The sequence below is a fragment of the Gymnoscopelus braueri genome (genome assembly GCF_963280865.1).
Source record: "Gymnoscopelus braueri genome assembly, chromosome: 4".
Lineage (NCBI taxonomy): Eukaryota > Metazoa > Chordata > Actinopteri > Myctophiformes > Myctophidae > Gymnoscopelus > Gymnoscopelus braueri.
Window position 1 is genome coordinate 37,297,790 of NC_137605.1, and position 25,967 is coordinate 37,323,756.

At 40.7% G+C, this 25,967-nt stretch overlaps 1 protein-coding gene across 1 annotated transcript in view; it reads right to left on the bottom strand.

The window, feature by feature from the left end:
* Nucleotides 1-25,967, bottom strand: part of LOC308083902 (lysophosphatidylcholine acyltransferase 1) — a 44,071-nt gene that overhangs the window by 10,346 nt on the left and 7,758 nt on the right. Inside the window, exons 3-8 of the mRNA XM_080426316.1 lie at nt 21,325-21,539; nt 8,248-8,360; nt 6,675-6,735; nt 3,560-3,618; nt 2,871-2,905; nt 1,028-1,082 (exon numbers count right to left, since the gene is read on the bottom strand). Of these exons, the coding sequence (XP_080282442.1) occupies nt 1,028-1,082; nt 2,871-2,905; nt 3,560-3,618; nt 6,675-6,735; nt 8,248-8,360; nt 21,325-21,539 (538 nt within the window). The remainder of the gene's footprint in view (nt 1-1,027; nt 1,083-2,870; nt 2,906-3,559; nt 3,619-6,674; nt 6,736-8,247; nt 8,361-21,324; nt 21,540-25,967) is intronic.

Sequence of the window (25,967 nt, forward strand, 5' to 3'; positions counted from 1 at the left end):
ATGCAAAGTTTCACGCTTATCGGTGCAGTTACAGGTAAAAAATACAAGTCGGCCTGTTATAGCGCCACCATGAGGCCGATTTGAAAAATGTAGGGTGGCATTTCTTCCTTGCCTTGGTGTTTTGCAAAAATCGGCCTCCTGGTGGCGCTATAACAGGCCGATCTGAAACATTTTGTGTGCACAGTTTCACATCGATCGGAGATTAGCTGTTCACACATAGACGGACGGACGGACGGACGGACAAGGGGCAGAACATAATCTCGGCCAAAAAAAATCTAAAAATAGTTCTTTTTTTATTACACAGTTGTCTTAACCCTATACTCAGAAATTAAAAGGTAGGGTAAGTGATTTTCTTTGATTAAAATAAGTGTTAAATAGCTCTATCTATCTATCTATCTATCTATCTACATTCTGACAGTACACATTGCTATATAGTGTTTGTTCAGTAACAGGAGTCTCCATGTCTCTCCAGCTCTTAATTAAGCAGAAAATGCTTTTCAGGTCGGGATACCAATTTCATCCAATCAGGAGAGAGAACTCACACAGGACACAGATTAAACAAGTGAAATTGGAAGTGATGACACAGAGAATTGTGCAGACACAATTGGAACTGGAACACTATAAAAATAAAGCTGATAAATGGGTACTCTCTCCTGATTGGCTGAAATTGTGTCACCTACCTGAAAATGTATTTTCTGTTTATCAAAGAGCTGGAACATTCAGAACATACAATCTAGCAATGATTACAATCAGAATATAGTGCTTTAACATTTTAACCAAAAACGTCTTGTTTTAACCAAATAAATATCACTTACCGTGCCTTTATTGCGTACTTATACTAAATAAGGGGGGGGGGTGGTATTTGGAGATATTTTAAGATATTTGGTGTAAAGGGGAAAAATGAGGGGGCCTAGTATAGAGCCCAGTGGGGTTTAACTGGTTAAAAAGATTAGGGCATTGACTCTGAATTGGGCATTACCTATTATGTTCACACACATGCACACACAAACACCACTCTGGCACTCACCTCTATCTCAAACTCATTGTGGAGCTGGCACAGTGTCAGCCACAAGATCTCAAACCTGGCAAATAAGACAAGATAGCAAATTAAGTAACACAAGTATACTAGTAAGGAAAGTATACAGAGCTTACGCAATAGTTCCCCCAAATAAATAAATAAATAAATAAGTTCATATTAACATTCATTGGTGCTCTAGACGGGATGTGAAGCACTACAGTCAGCAGTTCTCATGCAAGTCAGGCAGTGCCTTCTTGACATGTGAAACGAGTTAGAGGAAGTCAAAGACAAACAATAGCTCTAGAGGTTGAACTTCAAAAAGCCTTCAAAGAGTCATTCGAGAAGAGTTACAAGTGTGTGTTGCTTTAAATAAAGGAAACCTACACACAGTGTGTGTGTGTGTGTGTGTGTGTGTGTGTGTGTGTGTGTGTGTGTGTGTGTGTGTGTGTGTGTGTCACAGTCAGGCTGTGTGCAGTTTTACTGCTATGATGGGAACAGCACCCTAGGGACCAAACAAATCAAAAAGGGTCAAACTCAGTCAGAGGATACTGTGAAGAGGATAATAACCACACCCTTTCTTCCACAGCCACGACTAATAACTTTCCAGGCCATTCGATCGCTTAAGGCTGTACTTTGGGTTCAGATGACAACTCTTATACCTAGAGTATGAGGACTTTGACAGAATTATCCAAGACGACACAAAACACCACAAAATATAACTCATAATTTTCTTCAAATAAAGTAGTGTGCTTGGGTTTGACTGAGGAGGATAATCAATACAATGATAATCATGTTGTGCTTTATTCGATGAAAGACTACAACAACAAAGCCATTACTTTAGTTTTGATTCAGATGCTACTGTAGGCTATGTAATGTGTTACCTGGTATCTGGTAGTGTACCACAACTCTAACCAGCATTTGGTTAGAGTTATTTTCCTACCCTGCAAGCAGTGGTGTAAAGTAACTAAGTACAATTATGAGGCATTTTTACTTTACTGGAGTACTTCAAATTGTCAGTACTTTTACTTCCACTCCACTACATCTCAGAGGCAAATATTGTACTTTTACTGCACTACAATTATTTGAAAACTTTAGTTACTAGTTACTTTGCAGATATAAATTATTATATTATAAAACATACTTAAACCCCTTTAGTCCAATTTTATACTTAGGCTATTTGAAAATAGCCGATCTACAAGCTCACAACACTTTGTGAGCTTGTAGATCTGCTATTTTCAAACATTTTAGTACTTTTACTTTTGGTACTTTTAAGTATATTTTGATGCCAATACTTTTGTACTTTAACTCAAGTAACATTTTGAAGAAACATGGCCCAAAGCCATAATACTGAAGCATTTATGGTTTATCAGGATTGTTCTAATTCCAATCATGATTCCTAAAGCATGATTCATTCTGAACACATAGTCATGACGATTGAACAAATCATTCTTGACAGCCAGATCTAAACACAAAAGGGTATTATTCTAGGTTTACACTGTCTTTTAATGTTGCTTAATGCTGCTGCTTAGGTATTCAGAATGTGTCTCAATAATCCTATTGATTGAACGCTGGTTGGAGGGCAGCCAGCAGAAAAGCGATAGTTCTCCATTGCAGCTTACCAGCAATACGAGTGTATTACTAGAGGTTTAAGTTTGATTCCCAATACAGCTCCACATACTGTAGATGTGAAGAATAATTGGCCGAACATGAAAAACCAAAACGTGCTGAGGAAGATTCAACAGACTGAACAGCAGTGTAATTTGGATCCGGGGACCACTTTAAGAAAACGGTCATAACATTGAATGAAACACAACATGCATAAGGCTTGTTTAATGGCAGATGATGTACTCACGCTCCAGGCCCCTGCCACGTCCATGTGATTGTGTCCTAGAGACAGAATAAAGGAAAACGTTTAATCACTGGAGCAAATGACTGCATGTGGAATGCAAATTATTTAGAATTGAGTTTTATGAGATCTTGGTTATAATGAAGGAAGACCAAGGCAAATATGGAAAAAAAAAAAAAAAGAAAGAAAAAGAAAAGAAAGTTTAATGGTATCTGTTTGCAAAGTGTGTGCTGTTTAAAATATTCAGCAAAACATTTTCTGTAAAGGCAGATACAGGCAGTGTAGCTAGAAATATAATGTCTACAGACCCAGTAGAGAGCCATGCATAATCAGTATTTTACACAAAATCCACCATGAAACCATCATGGCCTTTACTTGGCAGAAGAATTTGGGGCGAGCAACACTTGCACACACAAAAAAAAAACATGCGTGTGCAAACAAATTATGTATGAAAGGACACATGCACAAACGCATGCATTTGTGTGTACACATTTGTTGTACACACACACACACACACACACACACACACACACACACACACACACACACACACACACACACACACACACACACACACACACACACACACACACACACACACACACACACACACACACACACACACACACACACACACACACACACAGTTCCTATTGTAAATTCATACCAAGGATATGACAGAAATGTATTCTTACCATTTTATTTGGGTATCGAATCACCACTGGTTGCACTGGCACTGCTGGGATGAAGGCTCCTACAAGAAAATCATGCATGTTAAAGTGATATATCACTTTGTCATAACAGCGTGTGTTATAGATTAAAAACATGCATCTTTGTTGGCTGTCAATCACCAGGAGCAAGATTTTCCATTTTGTTTTGGCTTTATTTTGTTTAAGCAAAATGTACTGGCTTTTGAAAGAGGCACACCAATTAAATTTGAGCTTACACATCTGCAAGTCAACAGTCATCGATAATTGATTGCATTTTGAAAGTAAACTTGACCACCCTATTGGAAATGTTTACAAAGGCCACAGAAGCAATTGTGTTGTCTTGCTTTATCGGTTCACTTTACTTAGAACACCCAATGACCACTTACAGTGACTTATATCACACAATAATGCATTACAACAGTGATTACAATGCATTATCCAAATATTTTAATATATTACGACAATGAAAATTATAATTCACTATGATCCTGTCTGAAAGAAAGTCTTCCAAGTCATTATAAAATGCTTTATAATGTGTTATGATTATTGTTATAAAGACTGGTGATAAATAATGCATTATAGACAGAGAAAGTGTTACCGCAGTGTTATCCAACAATGTGATGCTCAAAATGAAAAGGCAGATTGACTAAAAGCATGGGTTCTTTCTGGTATTATGCAGTCACCTCTGGAGACAGCCCTATAGACATACAGTACTTGAAGTTTAATCAAAACATAACTTCTAGAATCTATAGTATGGCAGGGGCAAGGCCATTAAGGAATATTTCCCCGTTCCGAGTTAACAGGAAAATGGCACTAACTCTCTGAGTTCACTCTTCCATTGTCTTGACTGTATATGACTTGTAAGACAGTCACACAGTGTTCAGATCAAACACAAAAGTCTCTATAAAAGTTAAGTGGAAGTACAGTAGTTCTAGAATTCTCCCACTGTGTAATCTTCCCTTGACAAATTGAACTATAAATACCCTGAGGAAGTCAGGTCATTTCAGCATGTCACTGACTTATAAAGTACAATGACTGTCGCCCTGCAAGAATGCTGTACTTCATGGTCAATTGGTTTCCAATTCAGTGACTGCTTTTCCTTCAATAGAATGTATAGAAACTTTGACAGGAGAGTAAAAAAGGAAGCATCCATGCGTGTGAGTGTTTGAGAGCAGGGTCCAAAATCCACTTTTTGTCTTACCTGCCAAGGTGGCTGGTAGATAGACAATATGTGCTGGCCAGACATATTTTGTTACCGGTCAAAAATCATAGTTTTATTTTGTTACTGTTGCTATTATTTCTATTTAGCATGTAATCTCATATTATTATTATGATTATTAGGGGTTTTAACAACGATTCGATACGTATCACGATACTTGGTTGTCGATACGATACATGAACGATACAGGTTAATTTAGAACGATACGATACATTTCGATTCAGTGATTTAGTCGATACGATACATGAACGATACAGGACAGGTTAATTTAGAACGATACGATTCGATTCAATGATTTAAAATCGATATAGTAACTATTTATTTACCCAAAAATTCTGTGTGAAAAATAAATACCTGGATACTGGATATAAACCCCTCTTTCCCTTTTTTTCTTCTTAAAAGTACTTAGTATTGATATAATCAGCGGCGGACTGGCCATTTGGCGTACCGGGCAAATGCCCGGTGGGCCGCTGGGCCAGTGGGCCAGTGGGCCACTGGGCAAAAAATAAAAAATAAAATAAAAAATCGCTCCCGTTTTAGGATTATTACGGTCATTTCCGGGTCGCGCGGCCCAATTATTAGTTACGTTAATGTTTGGGCTGGGATGCTTTCCAGCAGGGGCCTCAGTGCGGCTGTGCAGGGCTGGGCTGAAACAGTGAAATACTCCCCCCCCCCCCCCCCCCCCCCCGTGGTGGGCCGGTTCGGACCAAAATGCCAGGGCTGAATTTTGGTCCCAGTCCGGCCCTGGATATAATTGATTATTTGCATTGCAGAACGATTCGATACGATTATTTGCATTGCAAAACGATTCGATACGATACAAAGTCAAACGATACGATATTTAGCTGTTTGCATATCAATATAGTAGATAGTTGAAAATTCAAAACGATTTTTCGATGCAGTTACTATATCGTTACACCTCTAGTGATTATCAATCAATATTATAAAAAATAAGTAAGTAAGTAGCCTTTATGTGGCCCCATCTGCCGTTTCTGCAGCGTGATGTACAAATACAGCCACTGGACATGATGCTACCGCAAGTGTGTCACAGGGACTTACCCCCAATCCAACCCTTGATGCTGAGTGCCAAGAAGGGAGGCATTGGGCAACATTTTTATAGTCTTTTGTATGATTCGGCCGGGGATTGAACCCCACCCTCCCAGTCTCAGGGTGGACACTCTAAGCACAAGAACACTGAACTGGTCGATATAATTAAAACAAACTGTATGTAAAATTTGTAAATCAACAGTTTTTCAACACTTTAGTGTAAATCACTAAAAAGCCTTTTGCTTAGAGATAAGTGTAAAACAATAAAAAGCATTTTGCTTAGCAATAATAGACATTGTCAACAAGTTAAGTCCAGATATTGTCTATAATGGCAAAATAGAACAGTAAGAGTTCTATTTATATAAACGTGACTCAGGAATTAGCTTCAACATTGACAAGCTACACCTGCTGTAAGACATTAATTTCAAAACAATGTATTTTGGCAGAATAAAAGCTTGTTTAGCAATCAAATTACGATCTGAATTGATATTTTAGCTGCATTGATCAAACTTCATGACGTCTTGACTGACACAATGGTGTGCTTTTGCAGCACAGAATGCTGGATTTAGCATACTGAATTGACAACAAATCAGAAGCTTTCTCTCCAGCATTTGTCGGAAATTATTTTTTTCCTGCCGGCCAGAGTGGCGGGTGCTTCTTACTTGCCAAAGACTAAATGTATCCACCTAGCAGGTGTTAATTTTGGACCATGGTTAGAGAGAGAGAGAGAGGGAGGGAGAGAGAGAGAGAGAGAGAGAGAGAGAGTGAGTGTTTGTGTGTGTGTGTTGGGGGATGGGGGGGGGGGGTAGAAAGACTAAAAAGAAGCATCCCCACCTGGCTTGAAAGTGATTAGGCAGGATCTATTGGTGCATGTTCCTTCTGGGAATATCATTATCTGTAGGAAAGACAGGACATTATACATTATGGATGTGTTAGGGTATCTGTATGTTCACACACTATCTGCCTTTTAAGAAGAAAAAGCGCTGCCTGGAGCCCCTTTTCTGCTGAAAATGAAAGACGCTACTGTATATGCTCCACCCCCTAGACGGAGCTCCTGGACGAGGAGGGTGTGATATGCCCCGTACTACGTACCGCTGTCGGGGGTGGAGGATGTCATGCACCCACACCCGACTACCACACACCCTGCCTCCTTGGCCGACAGCAGTATGTTGGGGTAACCACGACCACGTCAAGGAGCTCTGCCTGGACCAAGCTCAATTTAACCCATTCAATCCGGGAACACATCTCTGTCATTTTAGATTTCTTTGGCTATTCAAAAATTGCAGATATACAAGCTCATAGCGAGTGCCGCGCTACGAGCTTGTAGATCTACTATTTTAGAAAAATCTAGAAAATTTGCGCAAATGAATTTGCTTTGAATAGATATATTTTGAAAGCGAACATTTGTAACTCAAATATTTGCTTCTGGGGGTGAGATGGGGGTCGGCGGCCAAATACATATCATTGTGGGGGTCCTTGACATGAAAAAGTTTGAGAACCACTGATATAGCAACATAGGTTTAAAAATATATACATATAGGATTTAGAAGACATTTTGTGGAATCGGCCTCAGGCTAATGGGTTAAAGCTTACTTGCATTTACACATGTACTAACTAAGTGTCCTGCTGGGCACGAGAGCTGACGATCGATACAATTTAGGTGAGAAATATACCATGCAGTAGCTCAATCTTGATTCATTTCAGATCTACAACTGCCATTTTAAAACTTTGCATTATATAGAAGACAGCAGACACAGTTTATTGTGATTGGTCGGCTGATAAAAAGCGGTCCACATCATATGTGCATTTCTCACAAAATGAAACTTTTGAAAGTGCTCTGCTCGGTCAAAAAAGTGCAATGACCAGCACCTTTTACAGGCGGCCGCCTTTTGGTAATTTCTCAGCAGATAGTGTGAACATACCCTTAGCTAGCAATTACAGTTTGAGGAGGTTAGCCAAATAATTGTGGTAAATAATGCTATGTTGTAGTTTTGAATGATGATATCGTGCATGACAGGTCTTATACCATACCATAACCATACCAAGTGAAATATTTTATTTTTCTGAATTGTTAGTGATGTGCTTCTTGATGCATCCACGTACTTTAAAATACATACAACTGAAAATTTAACCTGAAAAGTGCATGTGGGTTATATGCTCAGATCAGGAAACATTTACTAGTGCAGCAAATTTAAACGTTTCAAGTCAGTGTTTCCTTTCCATCTACCTGAATCCCCTCCCAAGTGTGTCTGTGCATCTGCTCTAGTAATATATGTACAGTACATCTGTGTGTGTGTGTGTGTGTGTGTGTGTGTGTGTGTGTGTGTGTGTGTGTGTGTGTGTGTGTGTGTGTGTGTGTGTGTGTGTGCGAGCTTGTAAGATCACATATACCCCCACCACCATCTACCTGAGGCCATTCCCCTCCAGAGTGTGCTCTCCGTTTGATCTCCTCTACGGTTTTCTTCCTGGAATCCTGGTCTGACCGTGACACAAACACCGGCCTAATGTACTTGATCAGGGCTGGAGGAGAGAGAAAAGAGAACAAGAGAGAAGATAAACACAGGAGGGAAACAGACACATGGAGAGCAAGACAAAATAATATAATAAATCAGAATCAGAATCATACATAATCATCAAAATACATATAATTTTGGGAGGTCCTTGACATGAAAAGGTTTGAGTTTGAGCACCACTGATATATAGCAACATGCGTAAAAATAAAAAATAAACTGTTAGGATTTAAAAGACATTTGCAGAATCCCCAGAAGCAAAGATTTGAGTTACAAATGTGCACTTTCAAAAATATATATTTTCAAAGATTTGCAAAAATGTTCAAGATTTTTCAGATATAGCAGATCTACAAGCACATAGCGCCGCACTATGAGCTTGTAGATCTGCTATTTTTTAATAGCCCAAAAAAATCTAAAAATGACACACAGATGCTTTTCCGGTCTTAACTGATTATTTTATAAAATTATGATTTATGTTTTTTATAATTGATTAAATCAATTTGTTCGATTAACTGAGCTGGCCAAAAGTGAAGAAAGTGAAGGAGGGATTGATTCCTGTGAAGAAAGTGAAAGAAGGAGGGATTGATTCCAAGTGTGTGCAATCTGCGAACCGGAAGGGATTAGACCTATAGCTAGTAGACAGAGAGACTATATGCGTCACTCTGGCTGATCTAGAGGGCTTACTGGATTCCTCTGGCCTGACTAGGCACGATAACCTGGTTCTTACTAAAAAGCACTCTTGCATGCCAAAATTCAGACAAACCATGAACAAAAACATTAAGATAAGAGATAAGATAATCTACCACACAGAAATGGCTACATAAAAATCCATTATTCATTACATTTTACATTTAGACCAGTTCATTATTAATGTCCATTGTTCTCCTGCAAAACAACATCAGGCTTGGTTTGAATGCAGCTGACAATTAAGATGAAGTGCCAGCAAGCGATAGGTGTCCAATAAAATGTGTAATTGTATTGCTGCTTGTTTTAGCCAGTTTAGCTACAATGGGTCGGAACTTGGCAGAAGTGTTATTTGGCTCTTCTGTAAGAAAGTAGTTGAAGCCTGACTATGCTAGGCAGGAGGTAGGGAGAGGAAAGCTAAAATAAAACATGATCCTTGGTCACAGACGTTGGCCTCTCATACCCTGCTGCCAGGAACACTAGCACACATTACTGCGTTGGTGGCATGGCAGGCAACTGACTGGACTAGATAGTTAAAAGGATCTGCTGTCATTCTGGCAGAGGAATAAAGACAAACTATATACTGCATACACTCCTCTACTTCCTTCCAAAATAGCACCCATTACCAAAGAGATTTATAAATCCCTTGCCCACTTTAACTTGTGCTGTCAGCATCTGGGTACTTTTTGCTAGCTGTACCAAGCAGGTAAAGAATGGGAGTGGAAGACCATCAGTACAAGGCACTCTTCTCGACCTGTAAACTTAATAATCAAGCATGAATATGTTGAAGCACACGGCACAGTGGTGAGGCCATTCAGCGTTATGGAACTTACAGCATTTTACAAGGGTACAAATATCATGCGTGCATGGATTCTGCATGAGACTAAATATGTAGTTAGTTTCCCAAAGCACAAACCGTAAAGCGCAATATACTCGGAAATCCCGGTTCGGAAAAGCCCTCCGAACTATAGTTTGGCGAGTCAGGACATCTGGAGGTGCACAGTTTAGGAGGAAAAGGTCTGCGACCGCTCTTCCGAAGCTCGGAATGATGTCAATTTAAAGTTATTTCACCCCCCTTTTCGAAAAAAAAAGTTTGGTCGTCGGAAGCATTGCGCTTAACAATGAAAAGCTGATGGGAAAAACAACAGAAACACCCCAAAAGGAATGCAAGTTGCAAAACATGTTTTGGTCGCTTGTTGAAAATAAATCTAGGTCCCTCCAATTTAGGCATTTCCATGACCTAAAATTAACAAGATAATTCACCCACACAAAATCCACTAAATTATTGAGCGGGTAGCAAAAGATCATAGTGTAGTGCTGTTCAAATGCTCCACTTGTATTGTTGCAAAAAAGGTAAATAAAAGGCACTATACCGTAGGTTTAATGTTAAAGGGATATTTCACTTTCAAACATGTTTGGGGTCATTTTATCTACTTGGGTTTTTGTGAGCACCCCAGACAGTTTTAAGTTGCTTGATTAAGTATTTAGTTATTCGATATTAATTTGATCAGACACGCCCCCTTCTTATATAAAGTCATTGTAACTTCCAACTCCATTTTAACCATGTTAGACTCATTAAAAACACGTCCTTGGTTCTAGACTGATATTGCGTGAGGGGGCCGTGTTTTTTCAATCATTTTTTTCATTTATTTGTTATATTTTTGGGATAAAATAAAATAAAATAAAATACAATAAAACTAGAAAAAGTGCTCCTCGGAGCACAGGTCTCCGCCAGGTCAGGTACGTTATTGTGGCCTCCTGGTGGCGCTATAATAGGCCAATGTGAAAAGGGTGCCATTTATTCTTAGGTCTTTCACGGTAATCAGACACTGCATTCATGATTTGAGGCATTTTGTTCCAAAAATGTGTTTTGCTAAATTAGAGCTGCTGGTGGCGCTATAACAGGCCAATGTGAAAAGGGTGCATTTCTTCCTCGGCCTAGTGGGAATGTGCGTGTGAAAATTCACGGAAATCGCAAGCTGCGTGCATAGTTTGAGGCTTTTTGTTCAAAACGGACCAATCCTGCAAACTTTGGAAGCCAACCATAGGCAATGAGGATGGAATATGGGAAATCGGACAGATTTGTGTTGATCACATGACTATAGAGATACTGTGTACCGATTTGCATGACGTTTGGATAAAATCTGTAGGAGTAATGTAAAAAAAAAAGGGTTTTGCACAAATCGGCCTCCTGGTGGCGCTATAACAGGCCCATGTGAAAAAATTGGGGCAGAGGTTCTGAATTGGCATCCAGGGAGTGTGTGTGCACAGTTTCGGAGCGACCGGGCCAACGGTGCCAGAGATTAGCTGCTAACACACAGACAGGACACACAGACGGACAGACGGACGGACGGACAGGGGCGAAAACATACTCTCTCGCCATGCCTTTCGGCCTGGCGGAGACAATGAAATAAATGACAAAAGCCTGAGTAGACGTTGAAATGACCCCAAACATGTTTGAAAGTGAAGTATCCCTTTAAGACACTTTAACAATGTCTTTTATTAATCATAAATGTACGTATGACAATTACAAACGGTAACAATATGCTTTGGTTTAATAAACACCAATAACCAGGGGTGTAATTAATTAACCAATAAGAAAGAGTTGTAATGTTAACGATGCAAATACTGTACAATGATATTGCAGACCCCTGGATTGAGCTAATTGTACCATGAATCGGTCGATACACCGATGAAAGTTATTCATTGGTTGGCTGACGCTTTGCTACCACGGACAACTTGGCTTTTCACTCTGAGCGATCAATGTGCGCTCTGAGTGCTCCCAGAATGCAGCACTCTGAGTGCTCCCAGAATGCAGCGCTCTGAGTGCTCCCAGAATGCAGCGCTCTGAGTACTCCCAGAATGCAGCGCTCTGAGTGCTCCCAGAATGCAGCGCTCTGAGTGCTCCCAGAATGCAGCACTCTTCAGCGCTCTGAGTGCTCCCAGAATGCAGCACTCTGAGTACTCCCAGAATGCAGCGCTCTGAGTGCTCCCAGAATGCAGCGCTCTGAGTACTCCCAGAATGCAGCGCTCTGAGTGCTCCCAGAATGCAGCGCTCTGAGTACTCCCAGAATGCAGCGCTCTGAGTGCTCCCAGAATGCAGCGCTCTGAGTGCTCCCAGAATGCAGCACTCTTCAGCACTCTGAGTGCTCCCAGAATGCAGCACTCTTCAGCGCTCTGAGTACTCCCAGAATGCAGCGCTCCGAGTGCTCCCAGAATGCAGCGCTCTGAGTGCTCCCAGAATGCAGTGCTCTGAGTGCTCCCAGAATGCAGCGCTCTGAGTGCTCCCAGAATGCAGCGCTCTGAGTGCTCCCAGAATGCAGCGATCTGAATTTCTGAACGGCAGTTTGTCTCACACATGCTCCATTCGGTCCCTACTGTCCCTATGAACCGTCCAGGTCCTAAATTTGCTGTTGTATGCCCATGGGTTGGCTGGCCGCCTCCATGAGAAAAAATAACACAGCACACACAAAACAGGCAGGGTAAGTGATATGAAACAATATGTTTCTTCTTAAAAAGATTAAAGCTCTATAATCGGATAGTAATCATTGCTATAGAGCAGTGGTTCTCAAACTTTTTCGTGCCGCGGAGCCCCAAATTGATATTTATTTGGCCCCACCTGAAAAACATTTGGGCCGAGAAGATTTGTAAAAATAATTAATTAAATTCATGTGTGAGTTCTCTCCTGATTGGATAAAATTGGTATCCCTACCTGAATTCTTTTTCTGTTTCCTACAGTGCTGGAGAGACAGGGAGACCCCTGTTACTGAACGAACACTCTAGCACTAAAGCAATGATTAGTAATAGAATGTAAAGCTATTTAACACTTATTTCAACACAAAAATATCACTTACCCTACCTATGACCACATGAACCCCAGTGTCCCTATTCTGGGGCAAACATTCAGCAAAAATAGCAGATCTACAAGCTTCAGCAAAGCGATTTGGTGTAGACTGAGGGGAAAAAGGAGGGAATGTATAGACCCCTGGGGGACCCCGGTCTATAGTACCGGTATATAGGGTGTGCACATTGCAGGTCTTGTGTGTATTGACCAAAAGTAGGCTAGATTTTTCAATTGGCCTCAGGTGGTGCATGGACGTTAGCTCACTGGATGGTTCTGCTAGCTAATGAGATCTTTGCTCCCGCTGGCAGTCAGTGTTAAGTTGATTAAAAAGAGACAGTCCACACAAAGTGAAATGTGATGTTCAGCACAGTTAGAAGTGGAAAACGTTGGCCTGGTATATGGCAAGTGATGCTACTCATGGCAACTGACTGATAAAACATACTGTAAGACATTTAATTTTCTTCTTCTTTCTTTGGAAATACAACACAATATAGAATGCAATGATATTCAAGACTTTAGATGTCTAAGAAACTATATATTGCTGTAGAGACATACAGTATTGTAGGAGATATTAATTTATGTTTCGTTATTAGCACGTTATTTTGGTTATGCCTAGACACTTGGTGGCGGGCATTAGATATACAATACAGTAGAGCCCTGCATTAAGGATCCCACAGGACCTGCGGGTCCCAACGCAAATCTTGCGGGCTCAGGCAGTATTTAAATATCTGCGGTCAAGAACAGGCGGTCAAAATAATACCTGCGGGCCCCGCAAAATCACGTACCGTCCCGCAGTAAACCAGATATAGAGCACCTGGAGCATGTGTGGTCATGCTTTACTTTAGCATGATATAAATCTTATGGCTACATTCAGATGAGAATGTAATTTCAAAACCGTATGTGCATAATCTATTTAATAACCTACTGTCAAGCAGTCCAGCAAAGCCTACTGTGTCGCAGAGTCTCAAATAAATAATAAACAACCCTTTCTGGCACACACTCACTCACTCTCACATTCTGTTTTGTAATGTTTTAGGATCTCAATGGAAACATTGCAGGCTTGGGACTGGACGTTAATATTGCGGTACTATGCGGGACTAAATGGCACTTCATTCTTTTTTTCCGGGTGGGTGCGGCGGTCAGAAATAAAATCATTGCGGGCATCGGCGGGCACAGTCAAAAATCCAACGGAAGCGAGCAGGAGCGGGATTATGTAGAGAGCAGTAATTACCGGTAGTGTGGGCACAGGCATAGGGGAGCACACACTGTTCTTAGCAGAAACCAAACAAAGACGGACAGACAAGAAACTGAGTAACAAGAAACCAAGAGAGAAGCTACAAAGGTTCGCTGGTACTTTCCTTTTGCTGTTCAGGTGCAGTGTTTAACTAAGGGAATTTCGATTGGACATTCTTAGTTTGTATCTGCGTAGGATCACTCCCTTTCCTGTGTAACGTAATGGTGAAGGTCAGGAAATTGGACTTGATGGACATTGGAAATGTTACAAATAGCCATTACAAGTATCTTAGGGTTTATGTATGGTGACGATTTTCACGGTGTAGAACCACAAATATATTTTTTATTTTAAATCAAATACCACCGAAGTGGAAAAACCTACACTCCAAAATAAAGGATTCAAGACTGAATGATGAATGATACAATTCTCATTTATTGATGGGAATTTTATCTGAGCCAGTCTTGCATCCTTTATTTTAGAGTGCCGCTTTTTCCACTTCGGTGGTATTTGATTTAAGTTATATGTATAGCTGAGCACCCACTTCCTAAACTAAAAAGGCATCCAGAGGAAGCGCACCTGCTTTTCTTTCTTACCTATATATATATATATATATATATATATATATATATATATATATATATATATATATATATATAAAATAATTAAAAAATGCAACCATAAACATTCACCCTCCCCTTTTTTTTACCAGCGGCGTACACATGCCCAAAGGCAATATACTTTAGTTCTGCATCACAATTACAAAATATAGCTGCAAGCAGCAATAAGCGGTTTCGAGGGATAAGGCAGAGGCAGGAAGAGGCAGGCAGAGAGAGAGAGCGAGAGAGAGAAAGAGAGGCAGTTAGAGAGAGAGGGAGAGAGAGAGAGAGAGAGAGAGAGAGAGAGAGAGAGAGAGAGAGAGGAAGAGAGGCAGTGAGAGAGAGAGAGGAAGAGAGGCAGTGAGAGAGAGAGAGAGAGAGAGAGGCAGTGAGAGAGAGAGAGAGGCAGTGAGAGAGACTGGACTGGTTAAATTGGGGTTTGAACCAGGGACCTATAGACTTGCGGGTAGACAGTGTAAAGGATAAGGATAATTCCTTTCACAGGTCCGTTCATGAAAGTCCTTGCGGTCTTGTTTCCAATGAGGGCCTGTGAGCAATTAGGGGTTTAAAGTCTTGCTCAGGGACAAATTTCATTTCATCGACACATTTGCTGGCCTGGCCTGGAATCGTACCTGGGGCAACCAGGGCCTCTGGCTCCCTAGGCGGGCTAACTAACCACTCAGCTACAGCTATGGCCGCAGTACTGACTGAGCCATTGGATAGACAGAATTGGATTTCATGTGTGGTAAGTTATCATACAGCATGGGTTGCTTATTATATACATACAAGCTCATAACGAGTCACATTGTAGATCGGCTGTATGTGGTTACTGTAGGTGTTGTATTAATAATTACATCTGCAAAGTAACAAGTAACTAAAGCTGTCATATGCTGTAATTGTAGTAGAGTAGGAGTAACACAAATGGAAAGTAAAGTAAAAGTACCTCAAAATTGTACTGTGCTTTGTATTGGTACTTGAGTAAATGTACATGTACACTTTTCAGCACCATTGAGGAGCCAATGACTGACAGGCTAGGTATCACCAGGTGCACTAATTGCTAGAGTACAGAGGGACATGGGTTGATATTAATGGTATTAACTCAAAATGTATATATCACACAGCTTAGATTTTTTGATTAAATCGGAGAGTGACGTAAAAAAAATCTGTAGTGTAAAAGTTGCACGTTCATTAAATGTCAATGTACTGTATATTGTGTCTTGTGTCTGGGTAGCTCAGTTGGAAGAGCTCTTGACTCTGAACCGCAAGGTCATGGGATTGAATCCTGGCAAAGGCAACACTGCATATGAGTAATCTGGTTCCCTAGTTTATAGAGCATTGTTACAGGTATAGACTCATTTGTTTGTTAATGTTGCTACCCTTTAAATGGCCATGGCCAATAGCGTGGCATTGGGCGCTTAAAGTTCAATATTTGAAAAACTAAACATTATTTCAAAGAAAAAGCCACCAGGCCACTAATGAGTTGTGAGTGAAGACAGGTGTGATTGGTGATGAGTGAGAGCAGGTGAGAGGGGTGGATCCAATCCATGGGAATAAGGATATCCTACTATATCCTACTATATCCTACTATATTACTATATTACTATATTTACTATATAGTATGGGCTAGTAAGGATAATTCCTTTAACAGGTCTGTTCATGAAAGTCCTTACGGTCTTGTTTCCAATGAGGGCCTGTGAGCAATTAGGGGTTAAGAGTCTTGCTCAGGGACAAATTTCATTTCATCGACACATTTGCTGGCCTGGCCTGGAATCGTACCTGGGGCAACCAGGGCTTCTGGCTCCCTAGGCGGGCTCACTAACCACTCAGCTATGGCCGCCCCTAAATAGGGGGAAGGTTGCTGACTAGATGACTCTTTTCTATACCCACCCTCACTAACCTTAACCTCAGTAAAACAACGACCTAACCTCAAGAAACACTATTTGTAAAATGAAGAATTCCAAATGATGATCACTTCAACACATTGTTGGGGACTGGGATCAAACCAGCGACCTATGGATTCACAGGCTGCCTCTCTTCTCATTGAGCTAGAGATATGGCCTCCCTGATGGTGTCTGTTGATATCTATAGATTTTTCCGTCCGTTATGAACCAAGCCTCTGTTTCGCTAACTACTGTAGATCACTGGTTCACAAAACATTTACCAATACTGTTTTTTTTGTCTCCTCGGAATGGAAACTAGTGAAAATAGTCGATCTACAAGCTCACAACACGTTGCTATCTGAAAAGTTGTGAGATTGTAGATCGGCTATTTTCACAAGAAAGTATGTCATACATAAAAAGCAACTACTCTCAAAAAAGCATTCCATGTTATTGCAAGCAGCGAGCAGGAGCGGGATTATGTAGAGAGCAGTAATTACCGGTAGTGTGGGCACAGGCATAGGGGAGCACACACTGTTCTTAGCAGAAACCAAACAAAGACGGACAGACAAGAAACTGAGTAACAAGAAACCAAGAGAGAAGCTACAAAGGTTCGCTGGTACTTTCCTTTTGCTGTTCAGGTGCAGTGTTTAACTAAGGGAATTTCGATTGGACATTCTTAGTTTGTATCTGCGTAGGATCACTCCCTTTCCTGTGTAACGTAATGGTGAAGGTCAGGAAATTGGACTTGATGGACATTGGAAATGTTACAAATAGCCATTACAAGTATCTTAGGGTTTATGTATGGTGACGATTTTCACGGTGTAGAACCACAAATATATTTTTTATTTTAAATCAAATACCACCGAAGTGGAAAAACCTACACTCCAAAATAAAGGATTCAAGACTGAATGATGAATGATACAATTCTCATTTATTGATGGGAATTTTATCTGAGCCAGTCTTGCATCCTTTATTTTAGAGTGCCGCTTTTTCCACTTCGGTGGTATTTGATTTAAGTTATATGTATAGCTGAGCACCCACTTCCTAAACTAAAAAGGCATCCAGAGGAAGCGCACCTGCTTTTCTTTCTTACCTATATATATATATATATATATATATATATATATATATATATATATATATATATATATATATATATATATATATATATATATATATATATATATATAAAATAATTAAAAAATGCAACCATAAACATTCACCCTCCCCTTTTTTTTACCAGCGGCGTACACATGCCCAAAGGCAATATACTTTAGTTCTGCATCACAATTACAAAATATAGCTGCAAGCAGCAATAAGCGGTTTCGAGGGATAAGGCAGAGGCAGGAAGAGGCAGGCAGAGAGAGAGAGCGAGAGAGCGAGAGAGAGAAAGAGAGGCAGTTAGAGAGAGAGGGAGAGAGAGAGAGAGAGAGAGAGAGAGAGAGAGAGAGAGAGAGAGAGAGAGAGGAAGAGAGGCAGTGAGAGAGAGAGAGGAAGAGAGGCAGTGAGAGAGAGAGAGAGAGAGAGGCAGTGAGAGAGAGAGAGAGGCAGTGAGAGAGACTGGACTGGTTAAATTGGGGTTTGAACCAGGGACCTATAGACTTGCGGGTAGACAGTGTAAAGGATAAGGATAATTCCTTTCACAGGTCCGTTCATGAAAGTCCTTGCGGTCTTGTTTCCAATGAGGGCCTGTGAGCAATTAGGGGTTAAGAGTCTTGCTCAGGGACAAATTTCATTTCATCGACACATTTGCTGGCCTGGCCTGGAATCGTACCTGGGGCAACCAGGGCCTCTGGCTCCCTAGGCGGGCTAACTAACCACTCAGCTACAGCTATGGCCGCAGTACTGACTGAGCCATTGGATAGACAGAATTGGATTTCATGTGTGGTAAGTTATCATACAGCATGGGTTGCTTATTATATACATACAAGCTCATAACGAGTCACATTGTAGATCGGCTGTATGTGGTTACTGTAGGTGTTGTATTAATAATTACATCTGCAAAGTAACAAGTAACTAAAGCTGTCATATGCTGTAATTGTAGTAGAGTAGGAGTAACACAAATGGAAAGTAAAGTAAAAGTACCTCAAAATTGTACTGTGCTTTGTATTGGTACTTGAGTAAATGTACATGTACACTTTTCAGCACCATTGAGGAGCCAATGACTGACAGGCTAGGTATCACCAGGTGCACTAATTGCTAGAGTACAGAGGGACATGGGTTGATATTAATGGTATTAACTCAAAATGTATATATCACACAGCTTAGATTTTTTGATGAAATCGGAGAGTGACGTAAAAAAAATCTGTAGTGTAAAAGTTGCACGTTCATTAAATGTCAATGTACTGTATATTGTGTCTTGTGTCTGGGTAGCTCAGTTGGAAGAGCTCTTGACTCTGAACCGCAAGGTCATGGGATTGAATCCTGGCAAAGGCAACACTGCATATGAGTAATCTGGTTCCCTAGTTTATAGAGCATTGTTACAGGTATAGACTCATTTGTTTGTTAATGTTGCTACCCTTTAAATGGCCATGGCCAATAGCGTGGCATTGGGCGCTTAAAGTTCAATATTTGAAAAACTAAACATTATTTCAAAGAAAAAGCCACCAGGCCACTAATGAGTTGTGAGTGAAGACAGGTGTGATTGGTGATGAGTGAGAGCAGGTGAGAGGGGTGGATCCAATCCATGGGAATAAGGATATCCTACTATATCCTACTATATTACTATATTACTATATTTACTATATAGTATGGGCTAGTAAGGATAATTCCTTTAACAGGTCTGTTCATGAAAGTCCTTACGGTCTTGTTTCCAATGAGGGCCTGTGAGCAATTAGGGGTTAAGAGTCTTGCTCAGGGACAAATTTCATTTCATCGACACATTTGCTGGCCTGGCCTGGAATCGTACCTGGGGCAACCAGGGCTTCTGGCTCCCTAGGCGGGCTCACTAACCACTCAGCTATGGCCGCCCCTAAATAGGGGGAAGGTTGCTGACTAGATGACTCTTTTCTATACCCACCCTCACTAACCTTAACCTCAGTAAAACAACGACCTAACCTCAAGAAACACTATTTGTAAAATGAAGAATTCCAAATGATGATCACTTCAACACATTGTTGGGGACTGGGATCGAACCAGCGACCTATGGATTCACAGGCTGCCTCTCTTCTCATTGAGCTAGAGATATGGCCTCCCTGATGGTGTCTGTTGATATCTATAGATTTTTCCGTCCGTTATGAACCAAGCCTCTGTTTCGCTAACTACTGTAGATCACTGGTTCACAAAACATTTACCAATACTGTTTTTTTTGTCTCCTCGGAATGGAAACTAGTGAAAATAGTCGATCTACAAGCTCACAACACGTTGCTATCTGAAAAGTTGTGAGATTGTAGATCGGCTATTTTCACAAGAAAGTATGTCATACATAAAAAGCAACTACTCTCAAAAAAGCATTCCATGTTATTGTTTAAAAATTGCACATGTGGTTTCAAGTCATGTTTTGTACAATGCAATTTAAATGTAAACTGTAATGCGTGGGGTTTGAACCGGGGACCTTCAGCACATGAGGCTCACACTCTACTGATCAAGCTATTCAATCCACAGCCTCAGACAGTGAGAAAGGAGAATCCAACAAAACAAAACAAAAAGGGCGAATGAAGTACGTCATACATCGCTCAAATAAGCGTTTCATTTAACAATTGCACTTTTATTCATTGATACAGTCATGTTGTGTGCAATGCAATTGAGATGAAGTCTGCATGAGGTGGGATTTGAACCGGCGACCCTGTGGTTTCAAGGCAGAGGATTAAGCCATTGGACCAACAGACCTGAACTGGTGAAAAGGGAGTTCACACAGATGACACACTTTCACGCAAATTGCTCAGAAATCCTGGGTTTAAATGTTTTTCAAACTGCTCAAAATTGCAGACAATCTAAGGGCGGAGCTTACTGGTCAAAGTGATAGATGTGTTCCTCATGAGTCAAGGCACATGTGTAAGCAGGTTTAATGGCTGTCGGCCAAACGAGGCATGACTTTTGCCTGTTTAAAGTTTGCATTTAAAAAAAATTGCTATAGCGCCCTCCTTTGACCAATTGGAGTAAGATTGGTTTCAGTGATACTTGGAATGACCCTCTACATTATTGCAAAGTTTCAAACAAATGTGAGTCTGCATGTATGTGTTAGGGGCAGATGAATAATTTTCATAAAACTGCAATATTCATTGTCTTATAAAAGCTTAACGTTTTCACTTATGGAAAATCCGCTTGCTCACGTTTGTCGGCATAGGTCCAAAGCTCATGCGTAAAATGTTTCGTGCAGATTGCTCAAAGATCCCAGGAGGAGATAGATTTGTACTGCTTTTCATATAATTCAAAATGGTGGGAGATCTAAAGGTCAGAGGTCAAAATGTGAAAGTTGTTAGGCATGAGGAGACGCATGTGTGTATTGAAGTTTCATGGCTGTAGGTCAAACAGGGCATGAGTTGTACCTGTTCAAAGTTGGCATATTTCAATTGAGTGCTACAGCGCCACCCTTTGGCCGATGGTTGTGAGTTTCGGGTCTTCGCCGTTTGGCATAGCCCTCTACCATATTGCCGAGTTTCATAAAAAGCGACCACACGGTTGGGCCAGAACTGAAAAAACGGCGGAAGAAAAAGGGCAATCTCAATAAGGCTTCGAGCCTGATAGGCCTCGAAACCTTAATTAAGCAATATGCCCAAATAATGTGAGTTACTTACTTCCCCAAAGCGGTATATCCTTGCTTTCGGCCTTCATTACAATGGAGGCCATCGTCATGGTGACTGGGATGGCATCAAAGTAAGACGAGTGGGGCGCCAGAGTCAGGATGGGTGCTTCTGTAGGCAGTGCCTTATGACCTTTCACCGTAATCCAATGGAAGCCCCCGGCGAACCACATGACCCGCATGATGGTTTTTAGAGCCACATCCACCAGTCTAGGGATGAAACAGTGACAGAGATGGAGAGCGAATGAGCGAGACCTCTTACATTGAAGTCTACAATATGTACATTAGAAGCCCCATATATATCATATTTCAAGCTTGGCATTGAACATTGGAACATAATATGAATAAAAATGTAATTTCTGTTACAAAATTGCACAGGGCTGACATGACAAATACCTTAAATATACAAATAAATAACTGACATATTTAATACTTCATATCCCCCCAAAATGTAGTAGTGCAGGGGTCTTCAACCTTTTCAGGCCAGGGACCCCCAAACTGATGGGGATATGGAGCAGGGACCCCCTACCTCGTAGGGTGGGGGGGCTACCACATATATTGTATATTTATGTATACAATTGTGTTTTATATTGCCTGCTCCTATACGCACCTGCCCCAGTAGGTGTGCAAAATAAAAATTCTCTACAAAATATTTATAAACATACCATGTTATTGTGCATTGTGCCTCCATTTATCTGTTTGCTATGGATTCATGTTATGTTTAAAGACAATTTGACATTTTGGGGAAAAAAAACAACAATTTTTTTTCTTTCTTTTTCAAACAAAAATATTGTTTAATAAAACAACAATTTCGCGGACCCCCTGCAGTACCTCCGCGGACCCCCTAGGGGTCGCAGACCCCCTGTTGAAGACCTCTGTAGTAGTGGAAATAGACGATCTACAAGCTCACAATGTGTCACATTGACGCAAGTGTGTAGATCTTCTATTTCCGCTATGTTGGGAAATGTATGAAATTTTTTCAACATGGAAATAATAATTATAATTGCAATTATCTCAAATAATTGTGATCAGGTGATTAGGTAATAATTCTGACAGGCCCCACATTTAAGTGTACAATATATGCATTAGAAGCAACATATTAAGCCACTAATCATCATCGCACAGCTTGATTACGCTTGTATCAGGTAATTTCCACACATACACACATACAGTACATGCATGCACACAGGCTTTTTTCTGTGTCGATCTAGACCGGATATGCAAACTGCAAAGCAAATTGATCCCAGTCTAGTTATTTCCTGATAGCACACTGCTGTTCAGTGTAACAGACCACTTTACTGCCTCTGTTTATTTTGCTATATGGAAGCAACAAGCTTGGAAACTAATAATATAGTATATTGAGGTGGTCACTAGCAAAGCAATAAGCTACTAGAGGTTGTGGTTTACCATATATTGTACAATGGCTAAGAGCGGTAGGAAACAGGACACTGAGCGGAGTGCTTCCGACTCTCTTATTCATTGTAAAATGATGAAAGGGATGTAAAGAGTTAAGGAGGAACAGAAGGTCTATGAATGCAACAGGCATGGTAGAGCCTGAAACAAAAAGAATGGAGGGACAGATGGAAAGAAAAAGAAAGAGCGAGGCGACGAGAACAAGAACTAAAGATACCACAATACTGATATGTCAGATTAGAGTCAAGCCCAAAGGTTTGCATGGCACCCATGCACATGCATTGACTGCCTTTTTCAAACACTGTGGCTGTTTAATGGGGGAGGTGATTTATAATGTATCCTTGTATCCAGTTCTCAGGATCATAGGGTATTTGGTGTGATGTGAAAAAAAAATCCAGGTCTTTGAGAGCATACATTTTATCGTAGCTAAATGTCTACGTTATATGTGAGAATATTGATGCTTATGTATATCCCCTAGACACCCTTATTTTAATATAACATGAAGTCAAAGTAAAAGAGTAAATCAAATAAAAGATAATAGCAGAAATGTACAATATCACCCCTCAAGATATAGCCCTGACGTGAACTGTATCTTACATTCTCAATCACAAAGATTTTGCGTTTGTCTGTGTGAAAGTGAGAGAGGCAGAATGTAGTCACTGCGTGCTTGTATTTCAAAAGGGAAATGTATGCGGTAAAGTCAGTGAGAGAGCGAATACACAGTGGGAATATGAAGCTGTATGTGAGAGTGACAGCCAGGTCAACTCTACAGCTTGGGTCCGTCTAAACTCTAAACTGTATTTAGACCAGGGTTTGGCAGTTGGCCTAAATAAAAGTAGAAGATGAACTGTTTCTATCTATCTATGTCTGTGTCCCATGCATGCATGGGTGCAAGTCATTCATATTAAACACTTGCAGCGTGCACGCATCATTTTATGCATGGGGTGTGTGGTCATAAATGTATGTTGGTTAAGGCAGCTACACACTGTACGACTTTTAAAGTGGTCGGGGAGTCATCAGATCGTTATGTATTTCACATTACACAAGTCTCTTTTTGAGATCGGCTTTCATAATATATGATTGATCGCCGACAAGGGATCACACACTGCAAGATATTTCACAGGACTCATCGCCGAGAGTAGAGCCCTGCATAGATATGTACATTCAATCAAAGGAGAACATTATTTCCCCTACTGGGTAGCCTACAGCGGAGCAGAGTCTCTCTTTCGCTCTCTCTCTCGTGTGTGTGTGCATCAAGTGCAGTAATAAAGAGAAAAATAATAATACCGCAGAAATGCTCTTTCTCGCTCTTTCTCCCTCTCTCCTAGGCCTATATCATGAAATGTAGCCTATTTGGACATTTGATTGTTTTGCGGTCTCCGCATCTGCTGTCATTGAGTGACACCAGCTGACTGTGCTTATGGTTGATTATGTGACGCTGTGAAATAAATATGAGTGATTGATGCAACTTCTTGGATCACCGCGATTAATTGTAGCCTCCTGATCAAGAACTGTGGCTTTAGTTTTCGATTGTTAAGCCACAATTTTAGTTAAACTCAAAAGACTAAAGAACACTCTGTGATCAATCACCACAGGACGATCATTTTATTGTGGATTAGCCTATACTACAATATGGCTTGGAATTTGCAATAGCAATGGCATTGAACATGAACTTGGATTTGGACCGTCAACTGGACTGTAGGCTGCCCTAGCGCGTCTGATATCTGGTCTAGAGGGGCGGATTCAAAATCTCCGGAGAAAACATCCATGGGGTCCCATTGGTTCACCGATCTGTGCGCCCATATTGATATCAGATCAGATTATGCACACTGTGCCTCTCCCTTTCCTCGCTCTCTACTCAACTCTTTGTCTCTCTCTCTTTGTATGTGTGTGTCTACAGATGCTATGTGTGGAAGAGAGGGCAACATAAGGCAGTGGGCAGTAGGCTCATTTCTAAATGGATATAGCGATGTTTAGAAATTCAATAGCAATAAAACTACTTCACAAGATCAATCAACTAAGAGATATGCTGAAATTCTTATTTATTTTAAAATGAGTCGGCCAGAGAGGCCATCTGGGAATCGAAAGGTCAGTGGTTCGCCTTCCCGGCCTGCCTGGCCAATATACGTGTGGAATTGTCTCTTGTCGAAGTGAAGGCACGTTGAGGGAGTGAGTAGCTAGCTAGTAGGCTAGTGGCTAGCATCCAATTATGTTTGTTATGACCCGCCCACTTTTCAATGTAATTCCTCTGAACGTTCCGCCTTCCAATGTTGTTTCACAATATATCACGATACGAAAGTTGGATAGCCTATATGAATGATTGAAGCCTAGAAATGATTCACTGGTAGCAGAGTAAACAATATTGGCTTAAGTTACACAGATTCACTTTTCAAAGTTACATTTATTTATGCCTGCTGTCTGAAGCCAGAGACAGACTCTCCATGTGCCCAGACGCGTCTCATTGAAGAGCCTGTATGAAACAGCTGATTGCTGTAGCGAGAGCTACACGGTTCATAAACCATAGGTTAAGTATGTGACGCACAGGTCTAAAATGCACTTCCGCATACGTCACAGACTTACTTCAGTCATGAACACTGAGGAATTTACTGCATGCGTTGTGTGTGAGAGAGAGATAAAGATAGAGAGAGAGAGAGAGAGAGAGAGAGAGAGATGTGAGAGAAATGTCGGGAGTCGGCCGGGTGCACAATATTCAAAGGTTTCCCTCACTCCTAATTCTCAACGAATCTCTGTGATTCAAATTTTCCTATAATCAGCAGAAGTGAGTGTCAATTCCTCCGTATTTATATAAGACGCTATTCTATTCAAACACAAAGATTTGTGCTGCGCTATGCATGCCATTCGTCCGAACCACACACTAGAAATTTCATTCATCCATTGTGCAGGGAATAATTAACAGATTACGATAATTTCACATTCTCTATAATCAGTAACATGTTGGTGATTATGTCTATCAAATATGGTTTTATTGAAAGGCAATCAAAGGTTAGAGCTCATGATTCAAGCGTCGGGTAGCTAGTGTCCGACTTCGTTTTGAGTCAAATACGCACACATGCAGGCTGGGTTATTTGCAGCAGCTCACATTGATCAGACGAAATACGACATTTTAGATTATTTATGAGTTTATGGGTTCGGGTTGGAGTTATTATAAACATAGTTGTCATTTTTATTTAGAGGGGGGAAATCACTTTGCCAGGTTCAGAGTTC